Source organism: Hippocampus guttulatus, chromosome 7 (genome assembly GCF_054856545.1).
Source record: "Hippocampus guttulatus isolate MCC_2025c chromosome 7, RoL_Hgut_1.0, whole genome shotgun sequence".
Lineage (NCBI taxonomy): Eukaryota > Metazoa > Chordata > Actinopteri > Syngnathiformes > Syngnathidae > Hippocampus > Hippocampus guttulatus.
In genome coordinates this window covers 10,209,171-10,227,436 of record NC_141267.1, presented here as the reverse complement: position 1 = coordinate 10,227,436, position 18,266 = coordinate 10,209,171, and the positions used below count along the sequence as shown (strand labels likewise).

General features: G+C 42.5%; 1 protein-coding gene across 12 annotated transcripts in view; it reads left to right on the top strand.

The window, feature by feature from the left end:
- Nucleotides 1–18,266, top strand: part of ephb3b (eph receptor B3b) — a 53,694-nt gene that overhangs the window by 24,938 nt on the left and 10,490 nt on the right. For 3 of the 12 annotated variants that reach the window (XM_086115096.1, XM_086115094.1, XM_086115092.1), the window contains exons 2-10: nt 2,438–2,502; nt 6,396–7,068; nt 9,772–9,927; nt 10,827–11,162; nt 13,707–13,843; nt 14,433–14,595; nt 14,806–14,914; nt 16,336–16,388; nt 16,851–16,973. In XM_086115096.1, the coding sequence (XP_085971222.1) occupies nt 2,438–2,502; nt 6,396–7,068; nt 9,772–9,927; nt 10,827–11,162; nt 13,707–13,843; nt 14,433–14,595; nt 14,806–14,914; nt 16,336–16,388; nt 16,851–16,973 (1,815 nt within the window). Of the gene's footprint in view, nt 1–2,437; nt 2,503–6,395; nt 7,069–9,771; nt 9,928–10,826; nt 11,163–13,706; nt 13,844–14,432; nt 14,596–14,805; nt 14,915–16,335; nt 16,389–16,838; nt 17,079–18,266 lie in introns of all 12 variants that reach the window. The other 9 variants (XM_086115089.1, XM_086115095.1, XM_086115085.1 and 6 more) reach the window with 6 other exon arrangements.

Genomic DNA, 18,266 nt, shown 5'->3' with positions numbered 1-18,266 from the left:
GATAATATACACATTGACTGGTTGGGAGTGGCCAGGTTAGAGAGTCGTCATCGAGGGTTTTTGCTTTCCTCCATTGACTCAAAACTGGCGCTTCTCTTTTCTCACAATACAGGGTTCTGCCTCAAACACACACACACACACGCACACGCACGATCCTGGATGCGAGCAAGCTCAGGCCCGGTGAGCTTCAACAATGCAGATGCATCGGGAAAGAGGGGATGGTGTGTGTGTGTGTGTGTGTGTGTGTGTGCGTGTGTGTGCGTGTGTTTGATGCTGCATATTCCTGAATGATCCAAACCACAGTCAAACTGCACAGGTGCGTGCTTTGCATCTCCCTTTCATTTCCCCACCACTCATTCTTCCTCCCTCATTGTTTCTTCCTTTTCGTGTCTGTGTGTGCTGGTGTGTGTGTGTGTGTGTGTGTGTGTGTGTGTGTGTGTGTGTGTGTGTGTGTGTGTGTGTGTGTGTGTGTGTCATTCTCAGCCAGGTCAGCTATTATGATAAGCCTGGCGCATCGTACACATGGCTCATTCATAATAGTAATAAAACACAGCAGTCAGCGGAGGTGCATCATTTCCACCACTTAGCTTACTTACGACCTGTATACATATCAGTAACAGGCCTCAAATCAGCCATTGTCATACGATGAGTCAAGGGAAATTCTGCAGCTAATATCCATTGACACACTTTGTGGGATGAATTCGCAAGTTTGCCCTTGTTTGGGACAAATGGTGCGGTTGTTCAAAGAGAGAACATCAACAAAAGTGAACGGCTTTTGTAATTTGTTTTTTCTAAAGAATTTTCAGCATCAGCATAGAAGCACAGAATGGTTGACAAAGCAAGCAGGCTTTGACTTTGTACAGCTGCGTGGATATTCTATTCACTTCAGCCCCCAGAGCCACTCCCACAGTGACAGTTGTCAGTGGCTTCACAGTTCCATTAGGCCTGAGGGGGGCCAAGCTCAAACTTCATTCACAATCAGATTTGATGTTCCACTTTGTCATACACTTTGTTAACTCTTGTGCTCAGCAGTGTAACTGCCACACATCCATGTCCGAAACGTTAACGCAAAACACAGAGGGGCTGTAATTCACAAGGAATTCTCAGCTGCACGCACATGTAAATCCACACTCGTAATTCATTGCTTTGACTTGAATTATGTGAGTCACTTTCCTTGCTCTTCAAGGCCACAGCAGGCCAAGAAGTAATTGGAAAGTATATTTGACAGCAGACAGAACATGCCTTCTCATTCTGCTGCACAAACTGTTTTTTTTCCATAGGAAAATACACTATATGCATTCAATGCTTGAAACATACATCTTAATCAATCTTTGATATTATCCTGATTTGCATTTAATAGGTGCTTACTTGGCCTTGGCGCCACCCATTCATAGAAATCGTCTAAGTAGTGTTTGCGTAATCCTGCTGAGTAAAGACCTTTGCTGGCATGCATAGAGTGATGGCATTAACCCTATCAAACACCTTTGGGGTAAACCCACACAGTGTCCAAAAAATGTCATGAATATGAAATAAGGTGTTTTATACTTCTGTCAATGACCGAAATTAGCACAAGCCGCAAAACCAGCACGGCCATTTCATCACTTTATGCTATCTTGTAGCACGGCACAGTGGTAGAACTAATCAGGGTGACTTTGTCCCGTACCTTGAGCTCCAGGTAATAAAAGACTCCACATTTATTTTCCTCTTTCCCTGCTAGCACAACGCCGGCAGCATGCAAGAAGAAAAAGCGGTGAGAAAAGTGTGAGACGAGGAAAAGGAGGTTGAGAGTAGTAAAGAGGATTTGAAGCAGTGTGTGTTGCCCACCACATTGTGCTTGAGGAGCGTAGTGTTTATTTGCAAGTATGTAGTTTTGTCAGAACGTGAGACCAATTGAAGCGGTTTGACCTGTGTTACAGTCTAGAGCTGTTCCTTTGTGTCGCCCGGCTTTTATCACCCTTTATTCAAGCCTTTTGTCGGCTTATATATCATTTCAAGTTTTACAACCTGTTACTGTAAGTGCTTGTTTGACAGTGCCTTGTGGGAAGCAGAACCTTTTTCTTTTTGGTGCTACCCATAATTCTATCCCCCGCCCCCCTTTTTTGTGTGTGTGTGTACAAGCACATGTCTAATTAAGGCTCATTAGTTAAACAAGACGGTGCAATAACATGGTCCACATCACTTCACTGATCTACCACTGAGATCTCTGTGTGGAGATCATCCGCTCAAGCTCGCAAACACATACATTGCTTTGTCTAACACGCAATACTTTTCCAAATCGGCACTTTCAATCATTCATTCGTGTTATCTCCAGCGGATTTTAACACGGCAAATCTCTTCCAGTTTTATGACGATGGTTGTAAATGAAGTGAAATTTCTATTCATCTCAACCGTCATTGTTGTGCTTTCTCTGACCTGGATATTCTGCTTTCGTTTCTAGAGACACTGATGGACACCAAGTGGGCCACGACAGAATTAGCCTGGACCTCTCACCCTGAGACTGGGGTGAGTTTTTTGCAGAGATGGAAGGGGTGGGGGGTTACCTTTTCAGGAAGGAAAGAAAGAAAGATACGCAGAAGAGGGGTTTTGCTTCATACACGCCAACCTGGCAACCCAGTAAGCCTCACTTGTTAGTGTGAACTGGCAAACTAACACCAAGAGCAATAGAACCTACTTATTACTTTAATCATTCTTTTGTCAATGACGTTGGCAAATACAGGATGGCAAAAATGCACGGTTTGCACCTCATGAAATGAATACACAACAACGAATACGTCAAATGTCATTCATCATTACAAAACCCACTGACAGGTAATCTAACATCACGGCTTAGCTACCGATGCGAACACTGGTTTGGGGCTTTTGTGAACATTTAAGTACAGCTAAGTTGTATAACTAGGGACAAGATGGCTTGGGACAACTGTCTGAACAGTTTTTTTCGACTGTAATTGTTCGGTTCATGCCCCTCTGCTTTCTATGTAATAATGAGGTCAAGTGATGTGCACTTCAAATGCATCTTCAATGCGCAGAAACATAAACACCAACGGCTGAAGGTAAAAGAAGAAGCTAAGCGGCGTGTTGCTAGCAGTGAATTGTGGAGACAAAAGAGTGTGGTGACATTTTTGGATGATTGTTCTGATGAAACCAAGAAAAAGACAAGAGCAACCCAGAAATGAAACTCGAAGATAAGAAACACAAGATCCACAGAGTACTTTCATCTGTCTGATGCATGCTCTGTGAAGCCGTTCGCTCAACAGTTTGGCTCACCAGTTGCTGGTCAAGGACTGCATTACGATTCTACATTTAATTGATAAGACAATAAAGCGATAGATGAGACACCATGGACACAGTAATCTAAGTTATTTCAGCACAGACATTGAAATACAGAGTCCTACATAGTCCTTTTCTGGCATATAGTCTACCCGTATTGTACTTTTCTGGTCATGAGCATGTCTGTCATATTTTATGACTAATTTCAAACAGATATGCGTGCAAAAGGTATTAGGATGAACATGCCTGAATATACTTAAAATGTGAGAATCCGTTACTCTGTCAAGTTTAAACTGTCTCTTGGCGTTGACCCATAGCATTCATTGAAATCTGCCACACACAAAGTACCAGTGACAGTTTGATTTTGTTTTCCCATGTGGTTTCCACAATGGGTTAATGAGGAGGCCACGAAAGAGTCTTGACCTTTCCTCAACCATACTTCAAAGCCTACCAGCACTCCACCCAACGCCTTTGTGTCACTCTCTCACTGTGGCCCTTATGCTCTGAAAGGTGGGGCCCCGATTCTTTTGTATATTTTGTGTACATCCCAACACACAGACAGTGAACTTCCACCCCAGCTGTTCCAAGTCATCCACCCTTCTTTTACAGCCTTTTTTTCTTTTACAATAAGTGACCGACCCTTAATGGAGCAAGATTCCTTTCGCTGCCACAATCAAATGGTCGAACCCCCACCATAGTCTTTTCCTCCTCTTAGCCGTCCATCTTCTTCTCCCGTTCTCAGACACCCCCCCAACCCATCAATGCTTCAACATGGCAGCAAAGGACCAATGACATGTAGCATACAAATTCAAAAACACCTCCCGGAGCAACAGATGCTCCTTTTTAAATGACGGAGAGTCTCTAGAGAGCCTCCAGATTTTCAAAATCACCATTACTAGAGCCTAGGAAATGTTTACCTGCTTAACACAACCATAGACGTGTGTTTAGAGGCACTAGTACAGTGGCTGAGATGACATGCTGAAATACTGAGACCAGGAAGAAAGACAGAGAAACATTTAATCCGGAACTTGAAAAAAAGCCTCAAAATAGACTCACTCACAGACTTCGGTACCCTATCCCAAGAGGCCCTCCTGGCTTGTTTGAGTCACGACGTCTCTATCTTGTTTTATAGCGTTGCACAAAACAACAACAAAAAGGCTACACCAAATTCCCTCTGCTCACTTTTGGCATTACACATCCAATAAAATCAGACGTGTATACTCAAGGGATCCTTTGTTTATGATGGAGTTTTGTTCCTACGGTGGCTACGTAACCCAAATTCTTCTGGAAGTTGAATCAGAAGATCTTTGTAAAGGCGGAATTGCCATGACACCACTGATTGAATTTAATCAAATTCTGCAGATTTATCCAATGTAGCCAATGACTGCTTGTGCTTAGTGTTTCTTTTCATAATAAATGGCTAGTGATTGTCATTTTGCACAAGTGTGGGGGTTCCTGCTCCCTCCAGATGTGGTACACTTTAGACAAGATAGGAAAATGGCTTGTAGAATGTAAAAAAATAAAATGAATTGGGAAGAAGTATTTCATTTCATGATTCATGCGGGTGTAATTACGGAAACCGATTGTCGGTGTACCAGATGGAACAACGTCACGTATTTTGACTCAACTCTGTGATCACCAACCAAAATTGTACCCCAAAACAACTTTGCTGTTAGTGAAAGAGTGATATGTGACACTAAACTAAATCTCCATTGCCACTTCCTGCTTGTAGCCATCCGATTGACCTGGCAGGTGATTATGGCTTCAATCTTCTGCAGTTCTTGCTTCTTGGCCGACCATAGTTTTAATCCCTGGGCCGAGCTATGCCCGCCGAGTCCCTTTCCCACTGAGTTTCTCGTATCATAGACGAATCGCCCTGTCCCCCTCCTATTTTAGCCTTAACATGCTCAGCACTTAAAAGGAAACATTTAGTGAGTGGCGGTGTCTTAGTTGTAAATGTTCCGATGTGAACCTCTCTAGGCTTGCACAATAAAGAATAAATAAATAAAATCATTGCGGAAGCAAAAGGTCAAAGGGTTGAATCTGATGTATCAGAATAGGTATAATGAGAGTCATATTCTTCATCTGTCAGGATTAACGACTAAATCGTAACATTAACACAAAACATTTGAAGTTGCCTTTGTGGTTTCAGCGTGCAATGCAAATAAATGCCGGCTAAGCTTACCAAATGAACACACGCTGTTGTGTGGAAAGCAGAGCAGGTCACCCAGCACATACACCCACACAGACACACTACAGTCACAGGAATTGCCGTTTGAAGTGAGACCATTTAATTGTGGTGTCCTCATTCGCGACTGAAAATTGCATTCGATTACAGTCTCACACTAAAGCTTTTTACAGCCCGGTTTGCGCTCACTCATTTAATGAAGCTGGTAATCAAAGTTTAGGAATTTTGAATTCAGTTTTGTCCTTAGTAATTCACCCCTTGGGTACTGCTGTAGCACTTGAGAGATGTAGAAAAATGAAACAAACAAGAGGCATGAACGTTAAGCAGCGCACTCTCTCGATCCTATCAGAGGACGTCAAAATAACTGCATTTTATTTGAAGTGTAATTGGCTATGAAGACATGTGTATGTTCCCTCCAATCAGGCAACTCTTTGTACTCAGCGTGTAGTGGTGACTGTGGGTTAAGAAAGTGTCAGGCCGCAGGTGGGCAATTCATCCGTCATTTGCCAGTCCTTCATGGCATGATCGTTATTTTAACTGTGCTTCTGTAATGGCAATGTGCGTTCATCAGCGCTATTTTAGGTCAAAAAATTTTTCATGAGGTTTCTAAAATAAGTTACAATTTAGCAATGATGGAAGCGCGGCTAAAATCACGACGACGGTGTGAAGGACTGACAAGGGACGGATTGGGCCAGTCTGAAATAAAGAACGACCGGCAGAAGTCATGACGGACTGATAACTGGCGGACTGCTGACGAATGACAAACGCTGGACAAAATTTCCCATCTCTGCTAATGTTATGTTTTAATAGGCAAAAGTAAGACTTTAAGAATTGTAGCGTGTTGGTGAACTCCAGTGTTAGAAGTACAGTATTAACCCCCTTTCCATTTGCCCTTGACAATGCAGTAACAATAATCTTGTTTGCATTTCTTTCTTTCCAGTGGGAAGAGGTGAGTGGCTATGATGATGCCATGAATCCCATCCGGACGTACCAAGTATGTAATGTAAGAGAACTCAACCAGAATAACTGGCTACGCAGTGACTTTATTCCAAGGAAGGATGTGCTGCGTGTATATGTGGAGATGAAATTCACAGTCCGTGATTGCAACAGCATCCCAAACATCCCAGGCTCCTGCAAAGAGACCTTCAACCTCTTCTACTATGAGTCTGACTCGGACTCAGCCACAGCAACCAGTCCGTTCTGGATGGAAAACCCATATGTGAAAGTGGACACGATTGCCCCAGACACAAGCTTTTCCAAGCTTGATTCCGGACTGGTTAACACTAAAGTCAGAAGTTTTGGGCCCTTGTCCAAAGCCGGGTTCTACTTGGCCTTCCAGGACCTTGGGGCTTGCATGTCACTCATCTCCGTGAGGGTTTTTTATAAGAAGTGCTCCACCACCATTGCAAACTTTGCAGTCTTTCCAGAGACGGCAACTGGAGCCGAAGCAACGTCTTTGGTGATTGCACCTGGAACTTGTGTCCCCAACGCCTTGGAAGTGTCTGTGCCACTCAAATTGTACTGCAATGGAGATGGGGAATGGATGGTTCCTGTGGGTGCCTGCACCTGCTCGGCTGGTTTTGAACCAGCCATGAAGGACACGCAATGCCAAGGTGAATATTTACATCTGACGTGTAGCAATACAGATTTTCATACTGCTATTCCAGTTTAAAACTGGGTTTAAACGTAACATAATTACTAAACATGACTCAATTTAAGTGTGTTTAACGAGGAACACTGTTTGACATGAAAGCTCTTCTAGAAAAGCCTATTCAGCAGCAGATGTTTCCAACATCAAAGTACTGGCTGATTTCTGACTCAAGGACTAATGTTTTTTATCCATCTATCGATCGATCGATCTATCGATCTATCTCTCAATCTAGTTTGAATCTTGGTCACAAAGAACCGTATATGAATGTTGCAACATTAATCCAATGTCTGCAAGAGAGAACAATTCGCTTTAGATGACACTGTCAGCAAGTGTTTGCCCTTCTGACCTTGGTTTAACCAAGGCACCCGGTTGCTAAATAAATGGAAATGCAGGAGAGGCTGCCTATTTATGAAAGCAGGGAGGTCCCTGATGATAGTTTCAAGGCTGATGGAGAACACAGCGAGTTCACAGAGGTTGAGTGCAAGGTGAATTTTGCCAAGCAAGGTCTCGTCTGAAATGGAGTGCAGGTGACAGCGGGATAGGGAAGGATAAATGGAAAGTGTGTGTTGAGAGGTATGGGGGCGTAAAATTAGGCTCAGGTCGTGTAGGACAAATAAAGACAGCAGGATGAGATAAGGGGGGTGCTGGCAAAGTTATTGATGAGCAGAGGTGATGGAGACTTGCCTGTGTATGCACACTTGGCGCATTTTCACCACAGCCACCTTGCTGTTAGGGTTCACAAGACTCCTTTTTGCACATAAGCGCTTTTCTTGCTCCACATTGAACAATCACTCATCGCACATTAGGGACACTTGTACATTCGAATAAAATCCAATACATTCAAATTTTTTACATTCAAACAATACTGCACAGTTTTTTTAGACCTGCTATACATTTAAAATGTGTTGCTGGGGTTGAAGGTTTTATTTTACTCTGTAATACTCTCCCCTTTCTATGATATTTTCCCCTCCTGTGTTTCTCATCTAAAGGACAGTATCCCCTTTAGCTCCCCAATTTTTCTCCCGCGCACTCTCCACTAACACCGCCCCCCCTCCCACAAACCTCATTTCATTCTAATCTAAAGGCCATTTCTTTCATTAATACACCATCCGACTTACAGTAAGGACGTGTGCATTGCTATTAATCGATGAGCCTCTCCTTTCCCTTCCACTCATTTGCTTTGCCATTTCTTTTTTCTTTGCGCCACGCTTTCCAATTTCACCATTCATTTTAATCAGCTTCTTAAACTCTATGTTCTGCATGAGAGGATAAGACACAGGAGAGTGAGGAGGAAGGGGGGGAACACTTGCGGGATTAACATTCCCACTGCCTCCACATCTTCTCCTTCTCCCTCCCTTATTTTTTTCTACCCCCATCTCTTTCTCTCTCATTCTTCAGTTGGTTCCTTAGGGGAAAATGGATAAAAGGCAGAGTATGACCTCTTTACTCGCAAGAAGTGATTGATCAGCACTTTAAAACACGGGGAGAAAGCTTAATTTAATGGGGACGCTTCCTCAACCTCTTTGATTTGGCTAGCGTGTAAAATCCTAAACTTCTAACTGCCTTGAGTTGGGAAATTATTTTCCCGATATTGGGGTGAACTAAAATGAACCTGCATGGGCTCAGCCAACTGGTAGCCATGCAAGAAGCTGCCTGCTATATGTCAAGGTCATATTTATGTGTTTATCCAGCGCTACTTCCTTTTAGCCAGTGGTGTGGATAACTTTGATTAATGGTTGAAGAACAAACACACTCAGGACTAATGTACACGACTTAGCCAACTGCCGGCCATGTGCTAATATTGAGTTTTGGAGAAAAGGAACGCGGCAGCAGGAGCAATAAGTGGTCCGCTGCTATGACCTCCAACCTTTTAACAGGAAGCCTAAACCAAAATAAATCAAACTCAGAGGCCATGGTGAGAGACAATTTTATGCAGCTGGATCCATGACAGTCCCGAACAACAATGAGCTGCATTCATTTCTTGCTATATTACATATCTTAATGACATTAACATGACTTGATCATCACATTTCCTCAGAGATACAGAGCCTTTTAGTCCCACTTCCAGTTTACCTGCATGTCTGTAATCTACAGTATAACTTGTTTTAAAGTTAGCTTTAAGCAACTACATAAGATACATCTATGATTGAATGTAGCAACAATTAATCATCAATAAATAAATAAAATAATAATAACACTTATTATTATTATTATACATTTTTTATGCACACATCAAATTAGTGCTCATATTGTGGTTCAAAGAGCCATGTGCTAAATTTGGTTGACTTAATTTGAAACATCTCCTTTCGCACATAATTCCTCATAATATGTGAGTTGGTGAGCCTTGAATTCACACCAATGCATGTTAAACAAATTCAAGATGAACCAATTACTGTAGGTAAGAGGCGAGTCATGCAATCTCAGACAGTGTTTCAAATGTAGGCCACATGATTGCAAAAGCATAGTTGTGGAATTGAATTGTGTTGTTAATCCTTTCAAAACGTTTTTATTCAAGGAAGATACATATTTCCAATTTGGAAATTATGACATATGTTTGACCAAATATGATTGTACATAATCCTGCAATATTCAAATTCTTTTTCAGAGTCATTGAATCAGGATTAGTCACACTTTTGTTTTCCATCTTCCTTCCTTTCCACATTAGCTTGCAGCCCTGGCACCTTCAAGTACAAGCAAGGGGAAGGCTTCTGCTTGCCTTGTCCGGCAAACAGCCGTGCCAGTGCCGGAGCGGCAAGCGTTTGCTCCTGTCGAAACGGTTACCACCGCTCAGACACAGACACACCAGACTCTCCGTGCACAAGTAAGCGATGATTACTTTTGCTTTCATATACAGTATATCCATCTGTCCTTTTCTCCACGTCCCATGAAAACGGGCTTGACAAAGGTGATCCGGAGGTCAGAGTTGGCCTGACAGCTCAATTAATTTTAAAGTCACGGTCATAAAGCCTCAACTTCCCTCATGGATTTTGGGCCATCAGTAAGCGTTATCACCACTCGGAACAGGAGTTTGTTCCCACCGGGGCACACAGAAGGCAAACACTTCTGCTTGTTTTCCCACTCTTATCTGAAATGTTATCATCCGGGCCCAACTGCCTTCAAAGAGAAGTCTGTCTATCGTCAGTGTTTTTTATAGGCTAACCGTGCTTTTATTAAACGCAAACATGTACACATAGGAACTGATGCATTCGCTGGAGACCTGAGAAGAATCTACATTTCCTGTCTGTTGCCGGTGTGGGGTGGTTAGTGGCATGGTGTATGGGGATGAGTGTTCCCCAGTGCAATGAGAGAAAAGGTTCTGGTAATTGGATAAGAATTGCCAATAGATTCTCTCACTTACCCTCCATCCTAAATTGCGCGTGTGCATGCACACACACACACACACAAGTAGGGAGTGGAAGTCGGCATGCAATTCAAATTTTATTTTTCAACTGAACTGGTGGAACAGACTCATTAAGAGGTAGAAAATGTTGTTCCAATTAACATATGAAAACAACGTCACCGCAAAAGCGGACAAGTTGTTGATCGAAAATAGGATTGAATAGGTTTTAAATAAAAGTGCAATGAAGCAGTCTGAACTTTTATTGTCTCGCACATGATTGCCTTGTCAAAAACGCACATTTGGATACATCTCTTTTGTATGGGGATTTAATTCGGACTCCTTCCCAACCTATTTTCCTCACACTGTGATGTCTGTTGCAGCTGTTCCCTCCGCCCCACGTAATGTCATCTCCATTGTGAATGAAACCTCACTTGTCCTGGAATGGAGTGAGCCACGGGATCGGGGCGGCCGCGATGACACCTTCTACAACATCATCTGTAAGAAGTGCCTGCCTGAACGTGGAATGTGTTCCCGCTGTGATGACAACGTGGATATCTCCCCGCGCCACCTGGGTTTGACCCAGCGTCGAGTGGCGGTGCGCAATCTACAAGCCCATACTCAGTACAGCTTTGAGATTCAGGCAGTCAATGGCGTTTCCAACAAAAGCCCTTACACACCTCAGTTCTCTGCTGTGAATATCACCACTAATCAAGCCGGTAAGTGTAACTGCGCAGTTCTGACGCCACATGATGTTCAACATTTTCCATCTAGATATAGGAATCACAAAAGATGAATAAAAACAAAACATATAACAAATACCAGGTGGACAACTAATTTAAACATATCTGGGTGTCTAACCATTTTTCAATTGGAAAGAATTACAATGAATCCAACAATGTGTTTCAAGTAACATTCAAGTATATCCACCATTTAATCCGTAAAATTACAAATACATTATTCCAGCAGTTGAGTTTTCACAACACAAATTAAGTTGTTTGGCTTGTGGCTGCCACTGAACGAGTGTGTTACTACGTAGTCTGTGGTGGCTTTAATCCGTTCGGGGTGAGCGTATCACGAAATGTTACCCAAAGTAGAAATTCTAAAAATTACCACATTAAAAAAGGGGTACAGTATATCGTATGTTAAATCCATGTTATTTTAATACCTATACCACAGTATGAAATACAAAGTACAGTGATCCCTCGCTACTTTGCGGTTCGTTTATCGCAGGTTTAGTGCATCGCGGATTTTTTCAAACATAATTTTTTTTTTTTTGTTACATATACATAGAGTACAGTACTGTATATGTTGCTCTATGTGACTTGCTGTTGTTTTGCAGCTTCTCACGGACCGTTTGCGGACTTTAAAAAAAAGAACGTTTTTTTACCTGTTTATGTTAATTGGACGCTACTTCGCGGATTTTCATTTATCGGGGTGGTTTTGGTCTCTATTAAGCGCAATAAATGAGGGATTACTGTATATTGTTATATTGCATAGGTAGATCTATTACTGTACATAACTGAACTGGATCTGATCTCTTTTAAAGTATTCTTCGGAAAAAGACATTGTTCACCCACCCACAGCTTGCTTTGTTCGACCACAACTCCAAGTAGCAAGTAGAGTGTATTCAACACATTGAACCTTCAATATTCTAGCAACCAACTGTTCCTAACCCACTGTTCCATCAGCCTACAGCAAAACCAGTAACTAGGTCAATGTAATCAGTATGCTTTTGTTTTGTTTGTGTTTGCAGACAAGATTGCAGAAATATAAAATGCATTTAAACATAGTCATATTGAAAATCAAATGTTATCAGATATTTATTATTATTAGTAGTAGTAGTAGTCGTCGTCGTAGTAGCAGTAGAAATAGTATTAAATAGAGCAATCTGGCTTGGTATACTTGAAGGTGAAAGTATGTAGAGATGGATTTTGTTCACATTTTCTCTGGCCTCTTAAAAGCTCAGTTTTGGATATATTTGGTTGCTTTATTAAATTTGCTCTTTCTGTAAACTCAAACAAACTAAAGGATTATTTAATGACCCATCCCCCTCATCATTTTCTCTCTGTGGGCTTGTCCTTTACCCTTGAGCCTCCGTTCTTCTAAAAGATGCCATAGGAATGCCTTCTCTTTTTGGTTCGTGGACCCGAGGGTTTCATAGCCTCTTATGATAGGCTCTCAATGTTTCATCGAGAGTTGCTGCACGACAAAGGACAGAACCCAAATGTCTATTCATGGTAGCCTAGGTCAGATCAGAGCAGGAGGAGAGGAAAAGAGGGGCAAGAGTGCATCATCTGTGATTAGATTATTACCGGTGTAGACCCAAGACCTTTCCCCGCATGTGCATTCAACTTTAAGAACCAAAATAAATACAAGGGTGGTGATAAGCCGCAGAGGCCACCTCCATGGTTACTTCTACATCTGCTCCTGCAGGACAGAGCCTAATCCCACAGCAGGAGTAAGCAAGGGATCTACCGTGGACTCATTGTTTTTTTCAGAAAGAAAGAGGCGTTGTGGAGGTCTGGGATAGGGTGGGCTTGCATGGGAGGGAGACAGAAAGACAGAAAAAAGGCTTTGGGTGGGGGGGGGGGCAAAAGAGGGCAGAGGAGGAACAGAAGGATTCCTGGCCCCAGACACAAGCTGGATTTGGAGTAGAAAAAAATGCAAGTGGTGGGGGATCAAAGAACAAAAAACTGGGTTTGCATCCCATGTTTTAACAAGAATGGGGTGCCTGCAGGGTTTGGGTTGGTGAGGAAAAGGCTGAGATAATGCTGTAATAGTGATCAAAAATTAAGACTGACAGACTGCAAAATGTCAAAGGAAAGTTGTAAGTGTGGAAAAGGGGGGAAGCTCATTGGCAGACAGCATGTTATGAAACAAAGGTCTAAATGTAGGAGAGAGTGAGTCAGATGGACAGATCAGGCCTGAGCCTGAAGAAGAGTGGGAAGGGAGACTGTTACAGAGATCACTTCACTCAAAAAGGCAAATAAAGCCTGAAATCTCAGCTGGGTGGTATACCTCTGTGCTGTATTAATTTACTGATAATATGTGACAATGTATAGTGAGTATATCCTTATGCTCAGATCATGGTCCATGAATTGTCCACATTTAGATTTTGCAAGTTTCATCAATAATGGTGGTGACTGGTTTCACAAAATTCAAAACTCTGCTTCTGTGAGGAAGCAATAGCCTATGATTGATGGGGAAAAAAAAGAAATCTAAAAATATGTGTTTTGTCTCCTCCATTGTGTCTTTTGTAGCCCCGTCTGCAGTACCCACGGTTCACCTGATGGCAGCCACAGCGAGTACCATGAGCCTATCCTGGCTCCCTCCAGAAAAACCCAACGGAATCATTTTGGATTATGAGATTAAGTACCATGAGAAGGTAAGCACAAATGTAAGTCCTCTAATTCAATCCAATTTCACTGACACTCATGGTCACCGTGTCATCTGTGCATTTGTAAATGAGGAAAACAATGCCACCGCTGATAAACACATGGTTGCAGCAAAGCAAGTCACCATTTCCAAAATGTGTTTGCGTAATCCTCCCCGAATTATTCCCCTCTTTCATTCTCTCCATGCCTGAGTATTTACTATATCGTCATTCTACACTGGATTTCTGTACACGCCTGATTCTTCTTCTCCCTCTTTGCCTTCCATATCACCCCTAGTTTTCTCCCCATCCTTCCATTAGAAATTATTTTTCAGGGGTGCACAGAACTGTGACTGGAAGTGCCTTAGGGAGTAAACAAAGGCATTCAGTGTATATCTGCCGTTTGTTGTCTTGCCCCCCTTCCCAAATGGATTAGCAAGGCAACTTGAACGTGTCTCACTATTTCTGCTTCTTACTTTTTCATTCCCTTTTCACCAGTTAACAAAGTGAAATTGGTCAGCCGTGCTAGGAACAGTCGCTGGGATAAGGATTAATGAGACAACCCAGGGATCTTGTATTTTTCACTTTCATCATTGGCTATGTCTCTCTGCAGGATCAGGGTGAAGCTATTGCTCATACCATGACGGCCCAACGCAGCAATGCCCGCATCGAAGGTCTCAAGGCTGGTACGCCTTATGTGGTGCAGGTCCGTGCACGAACAGTGGCTGGTTATGGCCGTTATAGCAACGCAGCTGACTTCAGTACCAACCTGCAAAGTATGTCACTCTCATACCCATTTTGATATTCTGGGGCATATGGGTTTTAGCAGCAAAACCTCCATGAAATCGACAGTATATGGATATGCATATGATAATCATTCTGCATTAAAAACATGTATTGGTGCGAGACGCAAACTGTATTATTCTAAACATTCATAAACTTCACCCAGTTGGGATTACAACTTTTCTTTCTCCTTGACCCTCAAGGTGACCCACCGAAACTGTGGCAGGAGCAACTACCCCTCATCGTAGGATCAGCCACTGCAGTATTTGTCTTTATCATTGCCGTTGTGGTCATCGCCATTGTCTGCCTGAGGTATAAATATTATTCATATTCAATGAAAAAAAGATGACTGTACAGTATATGTCAACCAAGCTAGTAGGACATGGTATTGGAGTGGATGAATCACATTTTTTTGAGCAGCATTACAGCAGAAAGTCACTTTTTCAAATAACTTAGTCCTTCACGACATGCTCAAAGAGTGGGACATTTTGCAGAGGATATTTTCAGTTCAACTTGAATGAACCGAGATAGCTTCAAATGTCAACTTTGTTTACATGTCCTCCGGTCCACCCCAGGACAGTCTCAGTCGATTGCTTGTTGTGTGCCACCTTGGAGGCCACTGAATCCCAGGCAGTCTTGTGAGTCTTTGAATAGTCAACAATTTTGATGAGAACTTTCCACATTGGACACGGAATGTTCGACCTCGTAGGCTTGAGCCCCAATCTCAGCACCAGTTGTGCAGTTGGGCCCGCATCTGCAGGGTCCCTTTATAGTATTTGGAGGATAAATGCCTCTTCACACCTTTCACAAAGTGGAACATCACTTGGGTTTCAACGTATTTGTTTGTCCCACCACAACTTATTTGTCAAGCACAGTGCCACAAGTGCACAAATATACGTGTGAAAGGTTGGCACCAACCACCGACAGGCGCCCACTCAGTTCCCTTCTCAAGCCTGCTCAGGCAGTGGCTGACAAGCGTGGGCATTGGTCATGCTACACTGAATAATAATCTCCCTGGCTCCCCCTCTGCTCCCACTGCTGCCTCTCCACTCTCCTCTATTTTCACACCGTTTCATTGTGTCTCTCGCAGGGTCTCGGCTTAACTACTGCTTTGACGGCTATAAAAGAACACAGAGAAAATAATAACACAAAAACGCTGGGCTTCGGAATATTCGGGAACCAAATTAGAATTTGAAATAAGATGCAAATCACCAGCCGGTATTATTGCACTGGTTACCGGTTACACAACAAAGGAAGCACACAAAGATGTAATTTAAAAAAAACCTGCTCCCTCGTTACGCCATCGTATTTGTAGCCACTATCCAACCTCCTTGAGTACAGATGGTGTAAAATGGAAAATATTAGCAAACAGGAGGGAAAGGGGCAGGGTGAAAAATAAAACTGTGGAGTGTATTAAAAACACAGCAAGAGATCAAGAATCTGAGTACCTACGGCGAAGCGAATTAAATAGTTTGATGAATGTGAAAGGAAGGCAAACAGTTTGAGTCGGTATCTCTGTGCTGCTCATGTTGACGGTCCAATAACTGAAGTTTTACTTGCTGTTTCTGACAACGTTGTGACACAAACCAGCACTGATGCAATCTACATCAACCGTTTTCTATTCACAAAGCAGTTGTGTGATTATGCTGTTCCAGATACCGTCACCATGTTTTTACCGTTTTGTTGCCCACATGGTTAATTAATTGCTGTTTTTATTTATTTTTTTAAAACAGAAAACAAAGGAATGGTTCAGAGTCAGAGTACACAGAGAAACTACAGCAATACAGTAAGTATCTTTGCTGGCATACTTTTCCTTTTTGTACCATCAACTAAAAAAAAACATCTGTAACCTATAAAAAATATATTATTTGATGTTTTAAGAGCACCACTAAAGCATTGCAACCACATCCACAGCTCAGCTCAGTTCTGTACTAAAGTTGCCAAAATAACTGTTTCATATCATGCCAATATATGGTAGCCTGTTCCGTGATACTAACCATGGTACCTAAAGGGTGGAACACGGGACACTGCAATGCGACAATTGGTAGACAGGGATTAGTCACTTGAGCTGCTGATAGCGCCATCCTGCCTACACACTCTGTGTTGGAAACTTAAGCCCGAATAGCTTTGCGAAGAATGGTACCTAGCTAAATTGACCAGTGGTGCTGGGTGTCAACATGTACAGCTATCGAACTCAACTTTGCAACATAGATTCACTCTCCTGTTCTTGCCACTGAATCCCCTATAGTCACTCCGGGAATGAAGGTCTACATTGACCCGTTCACCTATGAGGACCCAAACGAAGCCGTGAGGGAGTTTGCCAAAGAGATTGATGTCTCCTGTGTGAAGATCGAGGAGGTCATCGGCGCAGGTAACCCACCAAAGCTCCTGAGCTACAGGGGGAAGACTGCTAGTCACCTCCAGGCCATACCGTTAGAGGACTTCACACCAAGCGGTACTTTCACTCAATTCATCGGTATGCCCTTACCACCTTCCCCGTCTGACTTGCCACCTCCTACAAGTTCCTCTCTAGTCTCTTAGTAAATCGGATTATTTTATTAGATGTGATTTTTAGAGGCACTCCGATTCCCTGTTTTTTTTTTTTTTTTTTGGGGGGGGTGTGTTCACACCTTTTGTGTTCAATGATTGTTTAACTGGGGAAAGCTGAGCCCACTCGTTGGACTGGTTTCACAAAGTGCTTTCATTTACACGCGCAAAACAGTTTATCAAATTGTAAATTTGATTTGTTTCATCCATCTATTTTCTGGTCCGCTTATCCTCACAAGACTCGCAAGGGCGTGCTGGAGCCTATCCCAGCTGTCTTCGGGCAGTAGGCGGGGTACACACTGAACTGGTTGCCAGGCAATCGCAGTGATTTGTTTCAATTACATGAAACATGTCCAAACAAACCATGTATTACTGACTGCACGCAACACTCGTTATTCTATTTTTGGTTGGGTTTTTTTGAGGGGGGGGGGGGTTCCCATTGCACTTTGACACCTCTACCTGGTTGTCTTGTTTCAGAAGTATATAACTTTTTATTGTCAGCTGTAAACAGGACATGAAAGATTGACGATCATGTACTATACAGTCTAAGGGACCCCACAGTTATTTTCGAACTATTATGGAAAGTGTAGACATTTTGCTTACTGCTTTCATTCAGTTTAGTTTGAATTCAACTAAAATAGTCGTTGAGTTTTGTGGAACCCTCAATTTTGAAACGCATTTGATCTATTATCTCGTTTAAAATCATATCTTTGTGAAACCAATCCAGGAAACCAGAGAGTAGCTGTGCAAGGACAAGACTATTATTTGTTTTTCTAAAGGAGCATTGCATGGCAACCCATTTCAATTCTTGACTCTAAGGAAACCAGACGTTAGGCAAAATGGGACTTTTGTCTCACACTGCTTTCAGTTTTGGGTTTCCTTTTAAAAGCCTTTAAATTGAGGGGTAAAAAGTTAAAAACCAACAGTAGTCAAATTAGATCCTTCTAGTTTGTAAAATACTGTCCAGCTCTCTGCGAAGGATCTCCTGGGGCATATGTGGGCTCTAATACAATTACCAGGACTTGTTTAGTTACAGAGTAGCATTGTCTTACATTACCCCCAGATTCCTCTGGAGTAAAAGATAATTTTGAAAAGGGAAGATACGATAGTGACCCCA